The sequence below is a fragment of the Blastocystis hominis genome (genome assembly GCF_000151665.1).
Source record: "Blastocystis hominis, Singapore isolate B (sub-type 7) whole genome shotgun sequence assembly, scaffold_0".
Lineage (NCBI taxonomy): Eukaryota > Bigyra > Opalinata > Blastocystidae > Blastocystis > Blastocystis hominis.
Window position 1 is genome coordinate 756,849 of NW_013171815.1, and position 20,396 is coordinate 777,244.

The 20,396-nt window shown below is 40.7% G+C and overlaps 8 protein-coding genes; 3 read left to right on the plus strand and 5 right to left on the minus strand.

Moving 5' to 3' along the window:
* Positions 1 to 1,028: 1,028 nt before the first annotated feature.
* On the plus strand, positions 1,029 to 1,960 carry GSBLH_T00000247001 (uncharacterized protein). XM_013038428.1 has 5 exons: positions 1,029 to 1,130; positions 1,163 to 1,256; positions 1,286 to 1,367; positions 1,397 to 1,607; positions 1,641 to 1,960. Exons 1-5 carry the CDS (start codon positions 1,045 to 1,047, stop codon positions 1,942 to 1,944), a joined length of 777 nt encoding a protein of 258 aa, XP_012893882.1. The 5' UTR covers positions 1,029 to 1,044; the 3' UTR covers positions 1,945 to 1,960.
* Positions 1,961 to 2,150: 190 nt separating this feature from the next.
* Positions 2,151 to 3,665, minus strand: GSBLH_T00000248001 (Alanine aminotransferase 2; the record flags this gene model as incomplete). XM_013038429.1 has 1 exon in its annotated part: positions 2,151 to 3,665. The coding sequence occupies one exon, from the start codon at positions 3,663 to 3,665 to the stop codon at positions 2,196 to 2,198; it is 1,470 nt and encodes a 489-aa protein (XP_012893883.1). The 3' UTR covers positions 2,151 to 2,195.
* Positions 3,666 to 4,840: 1,175 nt separating this feature from the next.
* GSBLH_T00000249001 (uncharacterized protein) lies at positions 4,841 to 5,351 on the minus strand. XM_013038430.1 has 2 exons: positions 5,241 to 5,351; positions 4,841 to 5,208 (listed from the first exon to the last, which is right to left on the minus strand). Exons 1-2 carry the CDS (start codon positions 5,267 to 5,269, stop codon positions 4,866 to 4,868), a joined length of 372 nt encoding a protein of 123 aa, XP_012893884.1. The 5' UTR covers positions 5,270 to 5,351; the 3' UTR covers positions 4,841 to 4,865.
* A 1,729-nt stretch (positions 5,352 to 7,080) lies between these two features.
* GSBLH_T00006044001 (uncharacterized protein) lies at positions 7,081 to 8,190 on the plus strand (the record flags this gene model as incomplete). The annotated part of the gene is made up of 5 exons (XM_013038431.1): positions 7,081 to 7,205; positions 7,241 to 7,412; positions 7,443 to 7,581; positions 7,617 to 7,837; positions 7,870 to 8,190. 5 exons carry the CDS (start codon positions 7,081 to 7,083, stop codon positions 8,188 to 8,190), a joined length of 978 nt encoding a protein of 325 aa, XP_012893885.1.
* A 626-nt stretch (positions 8,191 to 8,816) lies between these two features.
* GSBLH_T00000250001 (uncharacterized protein) lies at positions 8,817 to 9,010 on the minus strand (the record flags this gene model as incomplete). XM_013038432.1 has 2 exons in its annotated part: positions 8,817 to 8,893; positions 8,927 to 9,010. 2 exons carry the CDS (start codon positions 9,008 to 9,010, stop codon positions 8,867 to 8,869), a joined length of 111 nt encoding a protein of 36 aa, XP_012893886.1. The 3' UTR covers positions 8,817 to 8,866.
* A 32-nt stretch (positions 9,011 to 9,042) lies between these two features.
* GSBLH_T00000251001 (Short-chain dehydrogenase/reductase) lies at positions 9,043 to 10,419 on the minus strand (the record flags this gene model as incomplete). XM_013038433.1 has 6 exons in its annotated part: positions 9,852 to 10,419; positions 9,746 to 9,822; positions 9,661 to 9,714; positions 9,568 to 9,626; positions 9,408 to 9,531; positions 9,043 to 9,373 (listed from the first exon to the last, which is right to left on the minus strand). The coding sequence occupies exons 1-6, from the start codon at positions 10,014 to 10,016 to the stop codon at positions 9,043 to 9,045; spliced, it is 810 nt and encodes a 269-aa protein (XP_012893887.1). The 5' UTR covers positions 10,017 to 10,419.
* Positions 10,420 to 11,884: 1,465 nt separating this feature from the next.
* GSBLH_T00000252001 (uncharacterized protein) lies at positions 11,885 to 12,817 on the minus strand. XM_013038434.1 has 5 exons: positions 12,777 to 12,817; positions 12,645 to 12,709; positions 12,532 to 12,612; positions 12,384 to 12,498; positions 11,885 to 12,353 (listed from the first exon to the last, which is right to left on the minus strand). Exons 1-5 carry the CDS (start codon positions 12,780 to 12,782, stop codon positions 11,919 to 11,921), a joined length of 702 nt encoding a protein of 233 aa, XP_012893888.1. The 5' UTR covers positions 12,783 to 12,817; the 3' UTR covers positions 11,885 to 11,918.
* Positions 12,818 to 18,718: 5,901 nt separating this feature from the next.
* On the plus strand, positions 18,719 to 20,173 carry GSBLH_T00000254001 (uncharacterized protein; the record flags this gene model as incomplete). Its single annotated transcript, XM_013038435.1, has 5 exons — positions 18,719 to 18,991; positions 19,024 to 19,530; positions 19,564 to 19,642; positions 19,677 to 20,017; positions 20,051 to 20,173. 5 exons carry the CDS (start codon positions 18,719 to 18,721, stop codon positions 20,171 to 20,173), a joined length of 1,323 nt encoding a protein of 440 aa, XP_012893889.1.
* Between the last annotated feature and the right edge of the window lie 223 nt (positions 20,174 to 20,396).

Sequence of the window (20,396 nt, forward strand, 5' to 3'; positions counted from 1 at the left end):
GCCCCCCTGTGATTGAAAAGTGGAAGTACATCAAATACAGCCAACAGCCCAAAGTCAACCTAAATCAGCCAGAAGCGCTTCCTCCATTGGTGTACATTCGATCGTCCTGGATCGATCCTGCGGCGATTGGGATTTTCGGTTTTGGCTTTGGAGCTTTGCTGCAATGTCTTCAACACCTAGTTCCAAAATGTAGAGGCTAAATAATGGAAAATTAATCTCAGATAATGCCAATGGCGGACTGAGCTATGTTATCCTGCTCCCTGGAGGCCTTCAAGTCCTTAGTGGGTGGGTTGACATCCAGCGCGGTTCCTATTTTGGCGGAATTGTGTTTCTAGGGTAATCTAGGCTCTGGATCTGTAATCTAGATATGGATTTATCATAATAGGGAATGGACTGAGTCTTTTACTTTCGGTATTAATTAACCCTATAAAGCAGGAGTTTTCTTCCTTTATCGAAGTTGCAGATATCGGGTAGTAGACTGCTAGTAGAATTCAAATTCTAGCGCCATAGTGTTCACAGTAGGCGCCTTACTCATCTCCATTAACATGTCAGCCGTTTACTCTCTCCTGCTTCTCCTCACTTTGTCGGCATTTATTCTTGAGACTATCTACTCATACTACTCTTATTCCCAGATCCCAAGTATACTACAAGTCCCTGTTCATAAGTGATAGCTGGCGTTGTTTGGGGAGTAATAACAGTCCTAGCTATCTACATATTTCTTGCAGAGATTGTCAACACGGTGGCCGAGAGGCATGTCATTCCTCTGGGGAACGCTCTCTTTAACTATAAAACGATGAGGTTTCAAAACCCTTTCACCTTTTTCCTTCTTTGATGTAGACACAATATTTAATTTTGTGAACACATCATATGCTAATAGTGTTTTATAAATTCCAATGATGTACTTGTTGTTTAGGAGCAGTATTTCTTATATATATTGTTCTAGGTGAGAAGTGGTTAAGTGTTCATTGATAATCAACAATAGGAGTTACAATAGCGACTTTATCACAGTAACACTTTCATTTTGTTCCCATTTCTGTGAATATTATGTCGAAATTTCTCAGTTCTATCGATCAGTACATAACTGACGGATCCAAGAGTTTAAAAGGACCTCAAATGGCGGCCATGGCTTCGTAGAATCTCCCTGTTTGGATATGATTCCTAGCGCTGTTATTCGTATTATCACTACAGGAGGAAGCATTATTATTGGCCTAATCCAGGGAAATGGAGGCAGCAAGTGCACATATCAGGATGTTGTGGTATGCTTGGATCCGATTGTCTTACATAGAATTTCAACGTGGAGTGCATTGCTAGTATCTGGTATTCGCGTGCTAGTCAGCATGGCTGGAACACTTTCTTTAACATTTTGGGTTTCCTTTTTTCTGTTGTTTAAACGTAGATTGTGTTGCCATGATCCTTATGATTTGGGTTTTCGATGGATTGCGCACCATTAATAAGGACAAAGATGTCGGTACTGTGATGGTTCAGTCTATGCAACTTGCTACTACGATCGGTGTTGTCTCCTCTCTTCTTGAGTCTGGAATTGCTAGCGCTACGAGTTGGATTGCCGGAGCTTGGGGTGGTCTGCAGGATAAGAGATGGTTTGCTGAGTAGGTCTAGTAGGAAGCTTGGATGACGTGTAGTTTGGAGATTGCCTACGTGTTCAGTCGTAACTCTTTTAGCTGGTTGTATACGATCGATGATCTGATTATGGTGGTTCCTTATTTCTGGTCCTATATTCTCTGCCACAATAACGACCGTATTCCCGAGGGATTTGCTAGAAAGGGACTTGTGTTGGCCATTATCTCTTTCTTCTTCTTCTTCTCTGGTGTGGTGCAACTGCGCGGAGCATGGGGCATCGTCATGCTTATTGTTGCTATAATCTATATCATCTATCGTTTCATCTGGTTATTCTATGCTTTCTCTATTTTCAAAAGAATGGAATAAATTGAAACAATAGTGGATTTGTTTGTGAAACAAAAGAAGTGATGATGTGAGGAGGAGTATTTGTTGTTGTTATGTGTGATTCAGTATTTCACTTGCTTGATGGAAGTATGGTTCATTCGTTTTTTCCATTAAATACATTCCTCCTTCATATTGATTTGTATCTTTTGTAATGTGTATGTGCATGTATGTGTATCAACAAACAATCCACGTTAATCTACAACAACAACTTTCATCCTCATCGTCCTTCTTATTTATTGGTATCTAGCCATCCACTTCTTGTGGAAGTTGTTCATTCTCTCCACGACCTGATCGATCTCGTTTTCAGGGGGCAGAATGGTGGAGCGGACATGGTAAGTTCCCTCCTCCTGTCCGAATCCACTTCCAGGCACGCACACGACTCCGGCCTCGTTGAGGAGATCCATGCAGTACATGGCATCGGCGGCTCTTCCCTGCTTCTTGGCCTCCTCGATGGCCTTGGGAGGCATGGTGAGGCGGAAGTAGGTGTAGAGAGCACCGTCCACCGACAGGCAGGACACGCCGTCCAGCTTGTTCAGAGCGGTCGACAGCTTCTTCGCGCGCACCTTCAGCGACTCCAGAATGCCGTTCTTCTCCTTCTGGAAGAGCTCGTAGGAGGCATCACCGGGCTTGGGCGGGTTGATCATCACGTCCATAGTGTACTGGCCGTCCACGTTCGAGCAGCAGCAGATCGACAGCAGCTTGTACAGCTCGGCGCGCACGTCATCGGGGAAGTTCACCAGCTCCACGTAGCCACCGCGGCGTCCGCACTCACCCCAGTATCCCTTCGAGGTCGAGTGGAAGGACATCATCTGGCAGTTCAGACCCAGCTCGCACATCACCTTCTTGAAGGAGATGAACTTGTCGCCAGGGCGGTAGATGTTCTCCTGGTACACCTCATCGGCCATGATCACGATGTTCTCGCGCGCGCAGATCTTGCAAATGTCCTCGATGTTCTCGCGAGTGAAGCACTTGCCGGTCGGGTTGCCCGGGTTCACCGCAGCGATCGCCTTCACCGTCAGACCCTTCGCGCGGGCGCTCTTGATCGACTTCTCAATGTCGGCGGGGTCCAGAGCCCAGTCGTTCTTCTCGTTCAGATAGTAGGGCTCGTACTGGCCTCCGAACACGTGGATCGAAGCAGAGTACAGAGGGTACTGGGGAATGGGAATCAGAATGCAATCCGTAGGCTTGTCAATCAGCAGCTTCAGGCAGTCCTGAATACCCTGGGAAGCACCGTTCGTCAGGAAAATGTTCTTGGGATCAGCGGGGAAACCGTCACGCTTCGTAATGTAAGCAGCCACATCCTCCAGAACCTTACCCACTCCAGCAGTCTGCGAGTAGGCACCCGAACCACCGGGGTTGGCAGCCAGCAGCTCCTTGGCTCTCTGGATGGCATCGGGGTGGAACATCTCAGGATGCTTCTCAGCAACCTCGGGCCAGGAGGTGATGCACAGCACCTCACGCAGGAAGGTGATGGGCTTCTGGCAAATAGCCTGAGGATTACCGACGTTGCAGTAAAGCAGAGAATCGAAGGGGAACTTCTTGCCCTTCTTCATCTCGGCGTCAATCTCATTAGCGCGAATCACAACCTCTCCACGGACAGCATAGTCAGCAGTGCGAATGTGCTGGTTGATGTTGTCAATAGTAATGCGGGAGGAGAAAGATCTCAGAGTAGGAAGACTGAATCTGTTTACAATGCGCAGCATCTGATAGTTTTCAAGGTAAATTATGAAATGAATCTAAAACTTCTCCATTTCTCGTTTCCCCTTTCCACGATTCACCGCGGAAAAAGCACACAATGATAAACAGACTGTATACGAACAAAAAGAAGAGTATTTTCTCTCTTTAATAAAGTTGACAAGGGCCTTCCAAGAATCAGTGATAGCACGTTGTGATTTGAGTACGCAAATACAAGACACAACCTTTCCTCTCTTGAAGATGCGAGCTAATTTCTTTTTATTGAAGCATTGGAGGAGTAGAGTTCCGTACTGCTTACATTCCCTCACGAAGGTGTTGATCATCGAATTGGTATATCCGTCTTCCGTCATATCAATAATATCTTCCGCGATACACATAAACCTTTTCGTAATAGAACGCAAGTTAAAGCGACAGCACTTTATTATGACGTACGTAATGGAGAGACTCATGAAGACCTGTAATGATAAAGCGGTCCCTTTTTGCTTTTTCCACGTCCCGTAAATAGAGGGTCTTCGATACTTTCACAACGTTTTTCAGATAATCTAATATTAAAGTCCGAAGAGCGGTCTGAAATGAATCACATAAACGACTCCTACATCATCCTGAGCTACGACAATATCAGGAACAACAATGGTAGGAAACACTTCGAGAGATTGATCCTCCTGGCTCGCATTATCCCCTAGTTGGTTTTCTATGTATCTAGTTGGTCAGGAAACAAAGCAAATACTACTCATCGATCTTTCGTTTAACTGTAGTTTTCTTATGAGACTTTGGAATCACTTCCGGGAGTGGTTCTGTGACGGAACTCTTTTCAAGACTCTTTTCAGGAACTCGGATTAGCCCGTCTATCTGATTGTAAACTAATTTCGTGCCTCCTTGGTGTGTGAGACTATTTATTGCCTTTTTGTTTCCTCCTTTTGCTTCTGACTTTCCTATTTCACAATGAAGGTCTATTATGCGAACCTTTTTTGTTATGTATATCATTTTCAATAATGCTTCCTAAATCGAGCTGAACAGGCTTTCCAAATAATAAATCTAAAATTAATGGAAGGAAAAAGTAGTAACCTCGATCGGCTGGAGAACGACGCCTTCTTTTATGATGTTCGTTCCCACACTGGACGCACCGTGTTCGGAAATCCATTTGTAGCAAAATATATATTTTTAAATATAAAACAAAGTACAGACTATTACTATTAGTATTACTATTATTATGATTCCTCATCAAGCATTTTGGATATGAACAGTGTGGTATCTGTATCTCGATAATCGTCTTGTATCTTTTCTACTAGATTGCGAAACTGAACTGCTTTCGGATACTTATTCAGGTCACTCAAAGGAGGAATGAGTTCCAGGATGTTGCTTAGTCTCTCTAGGATGGCGAGTATTTGCTCCTTTGAGACAAAAAAAGGACCCTTCAGAATACAATCGCAAGCTATGATAACGGAAATGAGCTTTTCCATTTCCTCATCATTTGTTTCATCGATTGATGTAATTTCAAGAGAATGAATGGCTTTACGAATGATTACCTGCTCGTCTTCTTCAAAGAGTGTTCTACTGTTTTAGGAATACAGCACAAGTGATACGAGCAATACTGATTCTTTGTCCGTGACATTTCTTTATCGTAGCGCACCTTCACTTGCTTTCGAAGTTCAGGAATTTTAAGACTACCCTTTCGTTAAGAATGAATTGAAAATGAATTGATAAATAAAGGAAAGTGAAAGAAGGAACAATGCCTTTTCGCAACAGGGGTGGAATTCAGGCTTATCAACGAAAGCATTATATTTTACCAACAAAGAAGTTAAGAATTTTCAGGTAAAACGCTATTCCTTATTTAGTCAAAAAATGCCTTATTCATCCAGTAAATCTAAGCAGACAGCAAAGAAAGAGGAGGTAATGGATGTTGGGACTTCTGGCTAACGAATAGACTGCGCTCCCCCCAATATCGGAAATTACCTCGCCGATGGGTATTTTTAGGATTCGTTGTTGCTATTAGTAGGTTCAATATTCTTGCGAAAGAAAATCGATACTCAAAAAGAAGTGTCCAACGAATCGTCCAATTCTTGTGGTAGATATGGAGACGATTATGCAGGTGATAATTTCTATCTATTCAGTCCACCGGATTTCACTCTCGTAGGTGTTGTCATCTTCAGCTGAAATCATAGGATGAAAGAGTCGGAAAAGGTAGTCCCAATTAGAATGACCGCTACATTGGAAGTATATGGCTGGTTTCATGCTTTGGGTTTTGTATTGTTCTTTGTGTATTTTGTACTGTTTCTTTCAGCACGTGCGCTGTTCATATTTTACTGGTATCATTTATGCTTTCTAAAATATTCACATTCTTTTGGCAAAAACCTTTCTTTGGAACGAAGAGGAGGAAATATGTACGAATATCGAAATATGTCCATTTGTTAAAATAATAATAATAATAATAATAATAATAATAGTAATATTATTATTATTGCGTTTTTTTATTCATTTTTTTCGTACAATGGACTATACCTACAAAATTGGCTTGATAGGACTTGAGGGTAGGGGCTCGGCAGTGCATGCTGATATAGGAACTGGTAAAACATCAATTGTGTTACGACTAATGGATGACTACTTTAGCCGAAGTTTTAAGCCATCGAATGGCGTGTTTCGTACAGAGTATAAATTGTAGGCAATTACTTTCCGTTCTCATAATAGAACTTTCGGAAAGAAACATGTTACGCTATGCATAAACGATTTTCCTGGTTTGTAGTTTCGGTGTGTTGTAAGATGTAGGCGACTATAGTACTTCAGATCAGGTTGGTACTGAAAGTACCTTTTTTCCTAGTTAAATGATCTTCTAAAATCGCTTGATGCGATCCTTATTATTTCAAATAATAATTATCAGAGTTCGTCGGTAACTGAAGGAATTAGCAAGCTTATTGATAGTACGTGTTTTTGAATTTTTTTATTGAAAGATATCCGTCAGATGTTTGCGTTTAAGAGTCTATCTGAAGGGGAAGTCTGATTTGTAGATCCGTACATCGCTCTCGTGAGCAATTTATTCATATCAGAGGAACAGGACAGCGCATTCGATTCTCGTCCTCATTCTCCGATTGTTTCGTTGGAAAACAGTCAAAAAACACGAGATACAGAAACCAGTTCCCTGCCTCCCGATTTGACGGTAGAAGAGGAGGCAACGAAAGAGCTTGCTTGGAACAACCACATTGGATTCTATCGTGTTTCAGCATATACAGGGGCAGGGATTCTTCCCATGTTTGAGGATATCGCCCGACTTTTGATGGATGAGAAAGATGAACGGGTAGACAAGAGCGACGAAAAAGTGGTTCGCGCCAAAGAGCATAAAGGGTTTTGTTGTGTATGTTAACGCATTTTGTACCTTATTTGATGTTGCTGCACTTTTGTTGTAATTCTATTCTCATTTTTGTTTTAACAATGGCAGAAAACGAAACATCCGATTCGCTTCGTGTGAAAGGGAATGAATACTATCGTAAGAAGGATTATGAGAACGCAATCGACTTCTATACCAAGAGTCTGAATATCGAGAAGACAGCTGCATGGTATGAATCAAGATAATATAACCTCATGTTTCCAGCTACTCAAATCGTGCTCTCTGCTACATCCAACTAAAACACTTTGGAAATGCGGAGGCAGATGCAACAGCTGCCTTGCAATGCGATCCGCTATTTGTGAAGGCTTGGCTACGTAGAGGAATTAGTAGATTGCAGAAAAAGTTGTATCAGAAAGCGTATTATGACTTGCTGCGTGTATGCGCAATAGCGCTAGCTCATGTGTAGGCGGATGAGCTGAGTCCTGGAAATAATGATATCTTGAAACAGCTGGATGTGTGCAAAAATGAGAAGAACGTTCGGCAAGATACCGTAAATGATTATATTCAATTTATGCTTGAGGAAATGCAAAAAGGCTTTGATGAAGGTACTTTTCTTATTTGTTTCTACCATTCGTTCTAGGCAATTCCAATGAAGCTGTTAGTTACATTCAAGATATTCTGGAATTCCGCCCTTCGGATATTTCCGCCTTGGATGGAGTTGCAACCTTGTTAGAAAAGCAAAAGGCGTGGAAAGAGGCCATTCCTTTGTTAGAGAAGTTATTCAAGCTGACAAAGGATGGAGACGACTTGGACCGATCCTGCCAGTTTATGTTGCGTCGCGTCCACGCAAACATCGAATTGGTAAGGACTGGTGCGTTGCTGTGATGAGGTAGGGCGAGTACAAGGCTGCTCAAATCGGTATTACCTACTTCAACAGTCACGTTCGTCCCGAGAAACGGCAGCTGGATCTTGCGAAGCGTATTGACAATTTGCTTCTGAATCCTGCAAGCAACGTGGATCGAGCTCTATCGATTGTTACCGAAAAGCTAGACGTCCCCGAAGTCCCGAAAACGATGTATGAACTGACCTTCCAACTGCAAAAGCTGAAAGACCAGGATCTCCTTGTCCAGAGATATCTACTTGTATTTGGGATTGTTTGCTGGTATCTAATGTGCAGAGCATTCCGCCGGAGCATATCGCTTCGTTGTTGCTGAATGAATCGGTGAAGGAAGCGGAACCATATGAGCTGATTGTCCATAACCTTACAAAGATCTTGCGGTTCCTTCCTTGCTCTGCTCTCTAATCACGTAGAAAGAACGTTTCTCATTGCTATTGGGCGATAGACTGCTTGCGAGCTCTTCGTGTGAATAACGCTTCTTTTGAGTTTGTGAAATTGCTGTTCTCGTCCGAGATGTTCGAGGATCTGAAAAAGATGAAGAACCTTTTGGAAGAGACTGGCAAAGTTTCGAAGGAACTGTTGGTTGAATTTGACGATTATTTGGATTTCTCTCTTTGTTATTACACATTTTCCAAGATTCATCCTTATTAATGCAATTAATCTATATTAATTGCAAATGATTATTGGAACCTATTAATTATTCGCAATTAATGAGATTTGGAACTTCGCATTTATTAATTCTACATATTTAATTCTTCAGTCAATTTTCTTATTTCTTTTTATTCTCTATTTTCAGAATCACATTCAGATCTTAATAATTATGCATATTGAACCGCATTATTCACAAATTTCTGAATTCTATTAATTTCATTATTTGTTTGCAATTAATAATCAATCTGATATTGATCTCCATTAATTCGTGTGTATTATAACAAAAATTAGATACTACAAGCTCTATCTACTTAAAATGGCATTTTCAATTCTGCTTCTTCTCACGTCCGGTGAACGTGTTCATCGAACTACACACATGAACAGTCCCAGAAACCACTCACTCCAAAACGCCGAGGATCTTGAAAGCATGAAGAACCCATTGGTAGGGAAGGATAGAGCGGACAAGTGACGGTGAAGGAATTCATTAACGAAGTGGCACAACGTTTGTTGTCGTCTTTCAAAGGATATTGTAAACCACACGACCCAAAATCGGAGGACAGGTTACAAAGTGTTCTCCGTACTCGATTGCATGCATCATCTTATCGACCACATAGCGAGGAGTCAGCAAGGGAAGCATTCCGGGATTCACACCAGCAAACATTCCAGTATCAATGTAATATGGGCAGATAACTGTGCAATGAACTCCTGTCTTGCCCTCGTTGTAGACTTGGCCACTCAGAGACTCCATCAAACCGACCACAGCAAATTTGGAGGCACAATAATCGTTCAGATTCGCAGTACCCACCATGCCGGCCATCGAGGCTACAGCAACCACACTTCCTCGATTTCTAACGATTATTTATATAGTCCAAAGATATTCACCTCTCCATCATGGCTGGCACGAATTCCCGAATCGTCCAGAAATGAGAAGTCGTGTTCACATCCATAATTCGCTGAATCGACGCCTCGTTGTTGTTGAACAGCGACTTTCCGGTTACAATTCCAGCTAGTGAGTGAATCAGAGGAGTGGCAGCAATCCTACCATTGTTCACCAGAACATCGATATCCCCCACTTCCTTCTTCACCTTACCAGCGACCTCCCTAACGATAAAACTTCAAATGGTAGTGGCTTTACTTGATGTTTTCGCGGTCGCTTAGATCCACCGTGTAGCTATAGACCGAAGCATCACTACACATCAATGAGAAGCACCGTAACAAACGGCTGAATTTGCTTCAACTCCTTCTCCGTGTCCTGCAACATCGATTTGTTGATATCCCAGAGGATTACGACAGCCCCCTATAATCAAATCGAGTACGTACAGATACCTTCTTCACCATATCTTGTGCAAGCATACGGCCGATTCCACTGGCTGCGCCAGTAATCAGCACCTTCTGACCACGCAGATCAATCACTTTTCGTTTCATCAACCGTCGAAGCAACAACAGAAATACAATAGCAAAGCCCCAGTAAAACGCTGTAGAAGTCTCCATTCTATAAAATAATGTAATATGATGTAAGAATTAGACAAAGTGACGTAAGGACCATCCTCCAATCAAATTCAAATCAATTGATTATCTTTTCACTCCTGTAGAACACCCAGAACCGACACGTTCCTTATGCACAGTACTCTTGTATGAGAGTGATACGCAAAGTTCTGTGTGCGACATCTCAAGGAGGGGCAATCTTAGTTTGTCAATATCTGTGTTTCCACACTTTTTCTTTTTTACCGTTAACACATACGAACCTTGCTTATTTTTATAAAATTGTAAAATTGCTGCTTCTCTAAAGGTACAAACATGAAAGGTCTTCTTCTTGCGCTACTTGTATTTTCTTTGATCGCATCAGCCTCGATCATTCGTGCTGATATTGAAACTATCGAAAAACGCTTTCGTCTGTCTTTTTCTGAAGATGAAAGAAAGTACGTAAGATCGTGGTTTTGCATGTAACGCCTAGATATCGGAGTCTCGTGCTTAAGGAAAACTTAAAATACATCAATTATGTAAACTCCCAAAATTTGACCTACGAGCTCGGAATCACTCCGTTTGTATACCTGACGAATGAAGAATTTGCTAGAATGCACATGTATCGCGGCTTTAGGTTCAATTCATCAAGTGAACAGACACAGTCCTATTCGGTGAAACATCTGAACATAGACGCTATTGACTGGAGAATAAAGGGAGTTGTTTCTCCCGTGCAAAACCAGTTGACTTGTGGTTGTTGCTATGCTTTCGCAGCTACCGAATTAGTCGCTATTGCTCATCGCCTTCAAGGGCTGGATGCTCCGGTTCTCTCTTCCCAGCAAGTGCTGGACTGTAGTCGAGAGTATGGCAACAGTGGATGTAATGGGGGGACTCTTGGAGCGAGCTTGCTCTATATCAAGGAGAACGGAGTCGTAGCGGAAAGTGCTTATCCTTATGTGGGGAAGGAGGAATCTTGTCAGGTTCCTGCAAGTGACCTTTACACTCTTAAGGAATGGAAGCAGTTACAATACACGGATGAGGATACAATAAAGGAACTGGTCAGCAGTCGACCTGTATCCGTAGGAATTGCTTCTAGCTGGTCCAATCTCCAGGTAGACTTGTTCATCCAACGTCGTTATTACATATAGCATTATCGGAAAGGTGTATTAACTGGAAATTGCACCGGAAATGTGGATCATGTTATGATTATTGTTGGGTTCGATAGTATGTTCTGTTCTCAAAGCAATGAAAGAATCGAGTATTGGATACTGAAGAATAGCTGGGGTGCTGACTGGGGAGAGAATGGGTATGTTCGGATGGAACGCAACATAGGTACTCAGGGAATGTGTCAGCTCACCAGCATCGTGCACCGTGTTACTGAAGTATAATAACAATCATGACAATAATGAAAGATATATGCATATTCTGTTTGATAGTAAAATGTTGATACCATCATATATAATTAAGAAAAAAAGACTGTTATATGTTAATTTGACAAGAACATCCTCAAGGATGACCCACCTTTCAGTCATATTTCAGTCTTATTCCTTGGTTTGAACATCTTGAGTGCTTCTTGAATGCTGCTCCTAATGTCGAGTTATTGGAAACAGCTTGGAGGTTATTGTTTTGCCTACTCACAGGTACTTTTACTAATGAATCCTCTCTTCATTTTGATATGATAGGATTGTGCGTTTGTTCTGTATCTATTTTATTACTTGTGTTTCAGCAAATGGGTATAATACGAACTCTCTCTCTCTATATATATATATATATATACACTATTGTAATGTGACACTAAGCTCGGCTTCCAAACTCTTACAAAGCGTATATATCCAAATACTATCGCTACTACTACTACTACTACCATACTAGTTTCGATGTTGTCATACAAACAAAACATTGTATTACTGTGGTTTTCCTTCCATCGCCTTATTATTCGTGGTGCGACTTGCGGGTGGAGCGGGCCTCCTTCTTCTCCTTCTTCAGCTGCTCCATGCGCTGCTTGTAGGCAGCGGCCTCCTGGCGCGAGTTCTCGCGGGACAGCTTCATGGCGCGCTCGTTCGCACGCTTGTGGCAGAGACGCAGGTGGGTCACCAGACGCTGGATCTTGGGCGCCTTGTCGCGCTTGTGGCCATTGTGCTCGAACTGGCGGCGGACCACAAACTTGCGGACGTCGTCCTTCTTGCTCAGACCGAACAGCTGGCGGATGTGGCTCGCACGCTTGGGACCCAGGCGGCGGGGCTTCGCGGAGGCCTCGTCGGTCAGACCCGGAATCTCCTGCTCGCCCTTCTTCACGATCATCAGGTTCAGGACGCAGATATCCGAACCCACGATGCAGCCACGCACGGACTTGCGCTTACGCTCACCCTAGACATGAAACAAATATTCCAAACCAACGTCGCGACGAGCACGGTAGCAGGACATGCCGTCGGCAAGCAGAAGACGCACACGGTAGTTGCAGAGAACTCCCTGCTTCATGGGGAAACCCTGCTTATCGTTTCCTCCAGTGATGCTAAAAATTAGCCGAAAAACGCAAAGCCCCTACCGGAAGACGTAGCCCTTGAACTCGTCTCCAAGAAGGTCTCCCTCAACCTCCTGACTAATTCTCTTGTCCATCAGACAACGGCTAGCAATCAACTCCTAAAAACTAATTTCTACAGCTTGTTCTCATCATCGATATCAATAGGCTTCTGAGAACCGAGAGCGGGATAGCAAATGTTAAGCTACGGAGAGATTAGTCAAAGCTTCGTAAACGAAATAGAAAAGACGTCAATGAGTGTAGATTCCTACCTTCATTTCACTCTACAGCAAATTAACCACAGTAATAAGGTTATTCTTTCGAATGGAGCAGTTTTTCGACAGAGGAATGTACAAAATACAGGCTATTTATTCATGTTGGGGGTATTTCGATAAAATAGACACTTATTACTATCTTGCCATAGCCATTATTCTCCATTATCTGTACAATTCCGGGCTATAACCAACCAAGAATTTACTGTATATTCATTTCGTGTGCTATCTAAGCATTCGTTGTAAAGGTAGATCTCATTTTAACTGGAATCCTGCTTTGATTTTTATTGCGAGGCATTCCGTATCCTTGTTCTTTGTCAATAATTACAAAACGAATCGTTAGTTTATACAATGTCCTTTATTATCAAACGACAGACAAAAAGCAAATTGCCGTATTGTATGAAATGAAACATGATGATTATATAATACAAGTTTATTCTACGACTCTTGCTTGCCTTCCACAGAACTGCGTTCCCTTTGCTTTTTAACGGCAATTAACCCAACGAGAACCACATTTGTGACAACCAGCAAATAAACCATGCTCTTTATTGAGATTTTCTGCGAACCTCTTTTTAACTGGTTAATAACAGGAATTTCCCTCTTCACCGAAGCTGTACTCTTCGAAGCAACCACCTTTTCAGTCTTTTGACTCAGGGTCCGACAGAGTACCTGCTGACTCGATATCGCACGTTGAATGCATGTCGCTGCTCGAAATAAAGAAAAACTCCGCACTAAATGGTTCATCACTTCATAAAATGTACAAACAAATATGAAAATTAGTAGTAAATATTACTGATTAAAAAACAATATTCCCAAAGAAATATCGTCATCTTCCAGCCTTGAGGCATGATGACGATCAAAAACAATCTTCGCTTTATCCAAGATATCGTTACAGATATCTATTCCACATATTCCTTTCTTTTGGGAGTCACGAATCATATTCACAATCACTGGTTTATCAAGAGCCATGAATAGCCCGTCGCTTCCCATTACGCAAAAATGGGTATCTACCATCTAGACAATACCGCAAACTCACTTGGCTCGATTGAATAGCAATGAACATCCGGAGTGGAAATCACAATGTCCTCTGATGGTGACAACTGTGTAATGTTTCTAGTTGTGGATCACAAGCTTCGTTCGTACGACATGTTATAAAAAGACTCTTTGTAAACAACATCTCCAATCGATCGAGACACATTGAGTACTCCACTAATACTATCATGGCGAATAGCTCCACCGGCTCTCTATACCTCAGCCTTCTCACATTCGCTTTACAATAATGCGAGTCTTTTCATTTCCTTCCTTAGGATGATGCTTTGAGAGCACATCCCACCACTCTCTGCCTTGTTTTAAGAGAACTCCACAATCTCCCAATCCTGCAGTAATTAACAAGTTGTCAACAACACAGACCATACACAAAACACAGCCACTACTCGAAATACGCGTGGCCACAGGATCTTTAAGAGAGTTTGTTTTTCTTGTTTGGAGATGTTTTTCAAAATCATGTCGTTTTGCACGGACATATTTCCCTTGAATTAAAGTATTTTGGTGAAGAAAAGATTTCGGTAAAACACGCTGCAAAGAGGAGCACAAGTAGCGATCCACCTCCAAAAAGGAATCGCTTATTGCCTGTGAAATTGCCTTGTTGTTCTTCAGAGTAAAATAATGTTTCGAATCAGAATCCCTGCTACACAGACTTATCAGCTTCGAAACAACGACGCTGCCCAAAACAGACTTTACAAAATCTGCCGCATAGTCTCCAGCATGTCCATCAATGCTAAAAATCAGTATCGCTCTCTATCAGGTACACAGAAGCAAATAAAAAGGAGTGATCTTTGCTGTGAAACACTTCGCAGCAAATTCGGTCCTCATTGGAACGTTTATCATTCCGATAACGGCTCTATATGAGACAGCAACACAATTCATACACAAATAGACTTGCCGACCCATGAACAATGGTTTTCAGTCACTCCACAAGAACAGTCAGTAAATATATTATCGTCATCTATAGGAGTATCATCAGGATATTCTTCATCAAGACTTCCGAACAAGTGGAGGAGATCTTGATCTACAAATCAAAACCAGTGAAATCTTTTACTATTGCTCTCTGGTAACGAGTCTTTTTCAAAAGAATCTCCGACCTCCTATAAAACAAGAAGCATGACCAAACGTACAGAATCTGTAAGTATGGTAGTAGCCGAAGTATTTGCTTTTGTGGACCATTGAAACATCCGTTGTTTCTATGCCACTCAAAATAGGTATAAATAAAGTAGAAAGAGTTATATAAAAAAGAGTGAATATTCATGCAATCTATTTTGTAAAGCGATTAACGATTGTGTGAAGGGTTCTTCATTGCAATAAGTACTCACAGGACCATATGGGAATCTAAACATGTTGAACACAGAAAAGACATACTTATTATGGTAGGCATTATTTAAAAAAAGCCGATCGAATCAATTTGACTTAAGCAGTGATTAGTAGTAGTTTTTTAAAAGAATATTCAGTAACATGGGCGTTTTTTCATGGTTACAAAACAATAGTAGTGTTGTGTATTTTGTGTTGTATGAGAATAATAGTAATTGTTTTGAAAATAGAATCTAAGAGTAATATATAAATCGTAGTGATAGCTATATAGAATGAAAAACAGGGGTATTATCTACATCATGGGAAATCAGATGATGTTTAATTTGTGGAGTCGAATTCTTGTTCATAACAAACTATGCATATTGTTCTATAAAAAAACGATCAAAACTATATGAAGAAAGTGCTTACCATTTATATATCTAGTTGTTTAAACTATCATCATGTATGAAAGAAGCTAAATTGGGAAAGTTTCTGCAACGAAGAAAATTTCTTTCAAAGAAATAACAGATCTTGTTTTCAAATTAACCTTGTTTCCATATTATTTCTTTATTTCGATGCAAAACATTGCTGATTTTGTCAATTCTGCTATTAATAACTATCATATGGATCGTTCCATAATCCATAATGTGCAGGGATGCTTGGGTAAAGATATGAAACTGGATGGCTGGATTTCACTCATTTTAAGTAATAGAGAATGTGTAGTATTGCAATTCAATAACGGAGTATTCATAAATCAAGGATTTGTGGTCAATGAGCAGAAAGTATTGAAAGTGTTTGGAAATAATCAAATCGGTGCTATTTCATATAATGAAGAACAATCCATAGAAGTAGTAGAAGAAGGAATTGCGGATTTGGATCATGGAAGTCGATTTGAAGGCTTAATATTGACAGAAAAAGAAAAAGAAAACGAAAAAGAAGGAAAAAGTGGAATTCCATTTGGATATGGTGAAATGTATGATGATGATGGAATATTGGTGTACAAGGGCATAATGATCAATTGGAAACGATTTGGCTATGGAACGAGTTATCATAATAATGGATGTATTGAATATGAAGGATATTGGTGTGATGATAAGCGATTTGGAAGAGGAAGAGTGTATGATCTATCAGGCAAGTTAGTGAATGAATGTATGTGGTACAATGGAATTGAAAGGGAATATGACAGTGATACAGATGACGAATATGACAGTGATACAGATGACGAATATGACAGTGATACAGATGACGAATATGACAGTGATACAGATGACGAATATGACAGTGATACAGATGACGAATATGACAGTGACTATGACAGTGATACAGATAATAGAATCAGACCCATATATTTAGGGACTAAGAAGTTGCGATTTAATTATGGTGTTGATCTGCCTAATTTCGACGTTTCACTTTTATACAACTTAGAGTCAATCAATATTCTGGGAAGGTGTTTTCAATCAGTTAAAGTATTCAAAATCGATGGACTAAATCGATTAAAAAGACTGGTAATCGGTGTAGAATCATTTACCAATGGCACAGATAAAGAGATGGATAAATCGAAATCATTCCATGTATTGAACTGTAAATCATTAAAGTTGATTAAAATGGGTCGATATGCTTTTCATGATTATGCTGGCGAATTTGAATTGAAGAACCTTCCTTCCTTAGTATCGCTCAATATTGGTGAATCAGCTGAGATAGACTGTGGAGCATATAACTTTTATCACTGTTCATTTGTGGTTCGAGGTTTTGAAATACTAAAGGATTTTTGAGCCATAGATCTTCCAAGATTGCGCTCAATTGAATTGGGTTACGGAGCATTTCATAATAGTGTTTCAACGGTACTAGAGAGTATCATATCTAAGTATAAAAATGATTGGAATAGATCTTCCCTCATTGGAATATGTAGAACTAGATAAATGGGCACTACATGGAAGTGATGGAGATGTGCCCTGTTCGTTGACACTGCGAAGTATAATAGATTTGAAAAAAGATAGATTATAGATCTTCCAAATCTAGAATCCATAGCAAATAATGGAGGGTTGGGTAGTTTTGCAAATGTTCATACAGTAATATGTGAAAGTGGGTTGATAGAGCAAGGACTTATCCAATGTAGATGTTCCCAATGTAACACATATGTATTTACCTGGCGGATTTTGTGATGTTCAATCAAAAACCTTTTCCAGCTAGTTTTTTATTTGTACTGTGATTGATAGATACCTCCTCTAAAGTAATTAATGCAATTGAAAACCCCCAATCATGTGTTATAATGTGAGTTGCAAGACGAGGTTATGGGTCATTCATGATTTTCTCTGTATCTTTTTTTTCCATATTGTGAAGTAGATCTATAACTGATGTGGCTATTACTCCTTTCTATGTTCCCATCCATTCCAGACATTATACACCTGTTTGTTAAAGGAATGTCTATTTTGTTATTCACTCATTTAGCCATTGTATTTCTTTAAATATAACTTTGAGATTTGAAGAATTGTAACCTTGTTTCATTTAGTACAGATCTGCTTGTAAACTCGATATGACTACGCCACGATTATTCTACTAGACTCATGAACTCTGTAATGAGCATTTTACAAATAGGATTCTTCATTGTCTAGGTATACTCAACACAGATCCTACACCAGCACATTCTCTGAGATACATTCATGAATCATCCTTTGTATTACTTGTCATATTAACACTCGTTGAACTTGAAAAGCAATTGTTTACTTCACATTCTTCTTTACCCTTTTGTGTATTATTCGAAATATATTCGCCATGAATTGGATTTTCTGTATCCTATTCATTATCATCTATACAATTGCCGATCCAATCTTTTCTGAACTTCTCTATCAGGAAATACCAAATCATTTCTGTAGTCGTTACTATCATAGAACTGGAGGAATTGGATCTCGAACTCCTTTAAGTGGCGTATCCGGTGTTCTTCTCTCTGTTTCTGAATCTGTTTATATATTTCCTTTATTTTATTTATTAGGAGCAGCTACAGGAAATTGAGCAGGATTTGAAGTGGGATTCGGTTGTGTTATTCGTAAACTCTACAGATATGACATGTACACTCTTTTTTCAATTTTTTCAACCAAGGTGAGTTAGTCACAGAAGCTATGTCAAAAGATAAGGTTAAGGGATTTGCTGTTTTTGGAACTCTGCCTTCTGTTTGGAAGAATTTAAATATATGATATTGTAGAGAGCAGGTTATTCTCCCTATTCTAAGACTCCTTTCGGAGATGGTACCCCAACAGCAAATCTCAGCCTCCACAGTGATTATCCCTGGAATCCATCAGGTTGTGGATCTATATATGCAGATACGAACAAGCCAATTATTCATATTTCTAACAAAAATACCATCCTCGAATTATCTGAAAAGGCTTTTAAGAATCGTAATGGAGAAGCGAAAAATCCGTATATTATGGATTTGTCCTTGTATTCTCATGTCCTTTCTCTTTTCATCTAGATACATGGGTCCCGATTCAATGGATAGCCCAACCTGTTTAGGGAAGAAAGCGTGTCTTCCTCTAGGAGGGCAGTCCGTTTGGTCGATTGCTGGGAAGCCTGATACTCGTTCTAAGATTCTGATCGCAACAGGAATGGATGCTTTGACTGACTTTTATGGGGATCGTGGAGATAGCTACAATGCTGGAGTCCGTGTTTCTGTTTTACTTGCAATCGCTGAGGCACTCTCTTCAGTCGAACTTAACAACGCTACATCTCAGGTTCTGATAGCCTTCTTTGAGGGAGAGAATTGGGGACGTCTAGGAAGTCGATCGTTTGTTTCCGACCTGCAAAATTTCCACTGTCTTCAAGAAGTATCGCGCAAGGACTCGCCTATCAATGATCGGATGTGCACTAGTCCTCTCCGAGTTTGGTTTTTGCTCTTATTCGTGAATGATAGATTTCTCTGGCTTTCACCGAGCTTTCTTTAGATCACTTTCAGCAAGTGATCATCTTGGATCAACTTCTTCCAATGAAGGATTCGCTCTATTTCCATTCAGAAGAGGCGTCTTTGCCCGTCTTTCATGGTGATGTCGATATTCTTCCAAGTACCGTAGCGAAACTCCCTCCAGGTCCTGCGGAGACATTTTTCCAGGCTGGAGTCGACACAATAGTCATCTCGGGATTTGACTCTGAATATGTGACCCGAAGCTTTGGTTCTGCTTTACAAGAAGATATCGATTGGAATAGTACGTTGCCTGTTGCTCAAACGATTGCTTCCTTCCTGGCTTCTCAACTGGAAGTGACCGTTCCAAGTGTAAATGGAACTTATTTGGAGAATCTGATCAACTGCTTGGCTCGCAATGGCCAGTGCGAAGTCATTGAAGATATTTTGGGCTTTTCACATGGATATCTCACACAGCAGTTGCAGGGTCGTCCTCTGGATCTCGTTACAACAACCTACTCCGTACTGTTTCCCTAATATATCCTTCACTGATAGAGGGGTCGCTATCCGATGCTTTCGCCAACAGGTGGACAGTATTATGTAAACTATACAGGAACGATCGATCGTGAGAAAGGTATTATGAGATTAGAGGTGGTTGTAAACTGCAGCTGGTATTTACTTTACCCCTTCTGTGTTAGAAAGCTTCTTGCAAAGCAGTTTAACACTGGATTTTCATCTCTCTGCATCGGAGAAATCCTGCAAAACCTGGAGCGATTGCTTTGATTTGGAAAATGGTTATTGTGTGCAGGGGACTTGCTATGCTTCTACTGCCTATTACCACAACGCTATGGATCCTGGATTCATTAGTTTCAATACACACAAGTTTTCACCTCTAGTGACCGATATCGATATATTTTCGGTGAATGAAAATGATTCTGTTAGTCCACTCTTCACAGAACCTTATTGGGGAGGCTACTATGGAGATGAACCCTATGCGCAAGTGTTCCAGGTTTGGAGTAGATGCTGGGAGTTTAGGGTGTAGAAAATCTCGGGAGCTACCGAGTGGATCACGTTGATTGCCGGAATCGTACTTACTGTAATTGCTTGGATAATTACACAATACATATTTGTGAATTATGGAACTCAGCTAAAGCTGAATAAGTGATGTGATTGTTGAAAACACAAACATATTTGTCGAGTGAATCTTAGGATAGGAGCATCATAGAGGAAGGATATTATAGCAATATTGTAAAGAGAATTAGGAGAAAGAGATATGTAGATGAAGCCTAACCCAATGTTTTGAGTTATTTTCAATGACAGAGAATCATTCACTTACTGTTTAAAGGTTAATACTACCAGTACTACTATCACTACTATCATTGCTATCA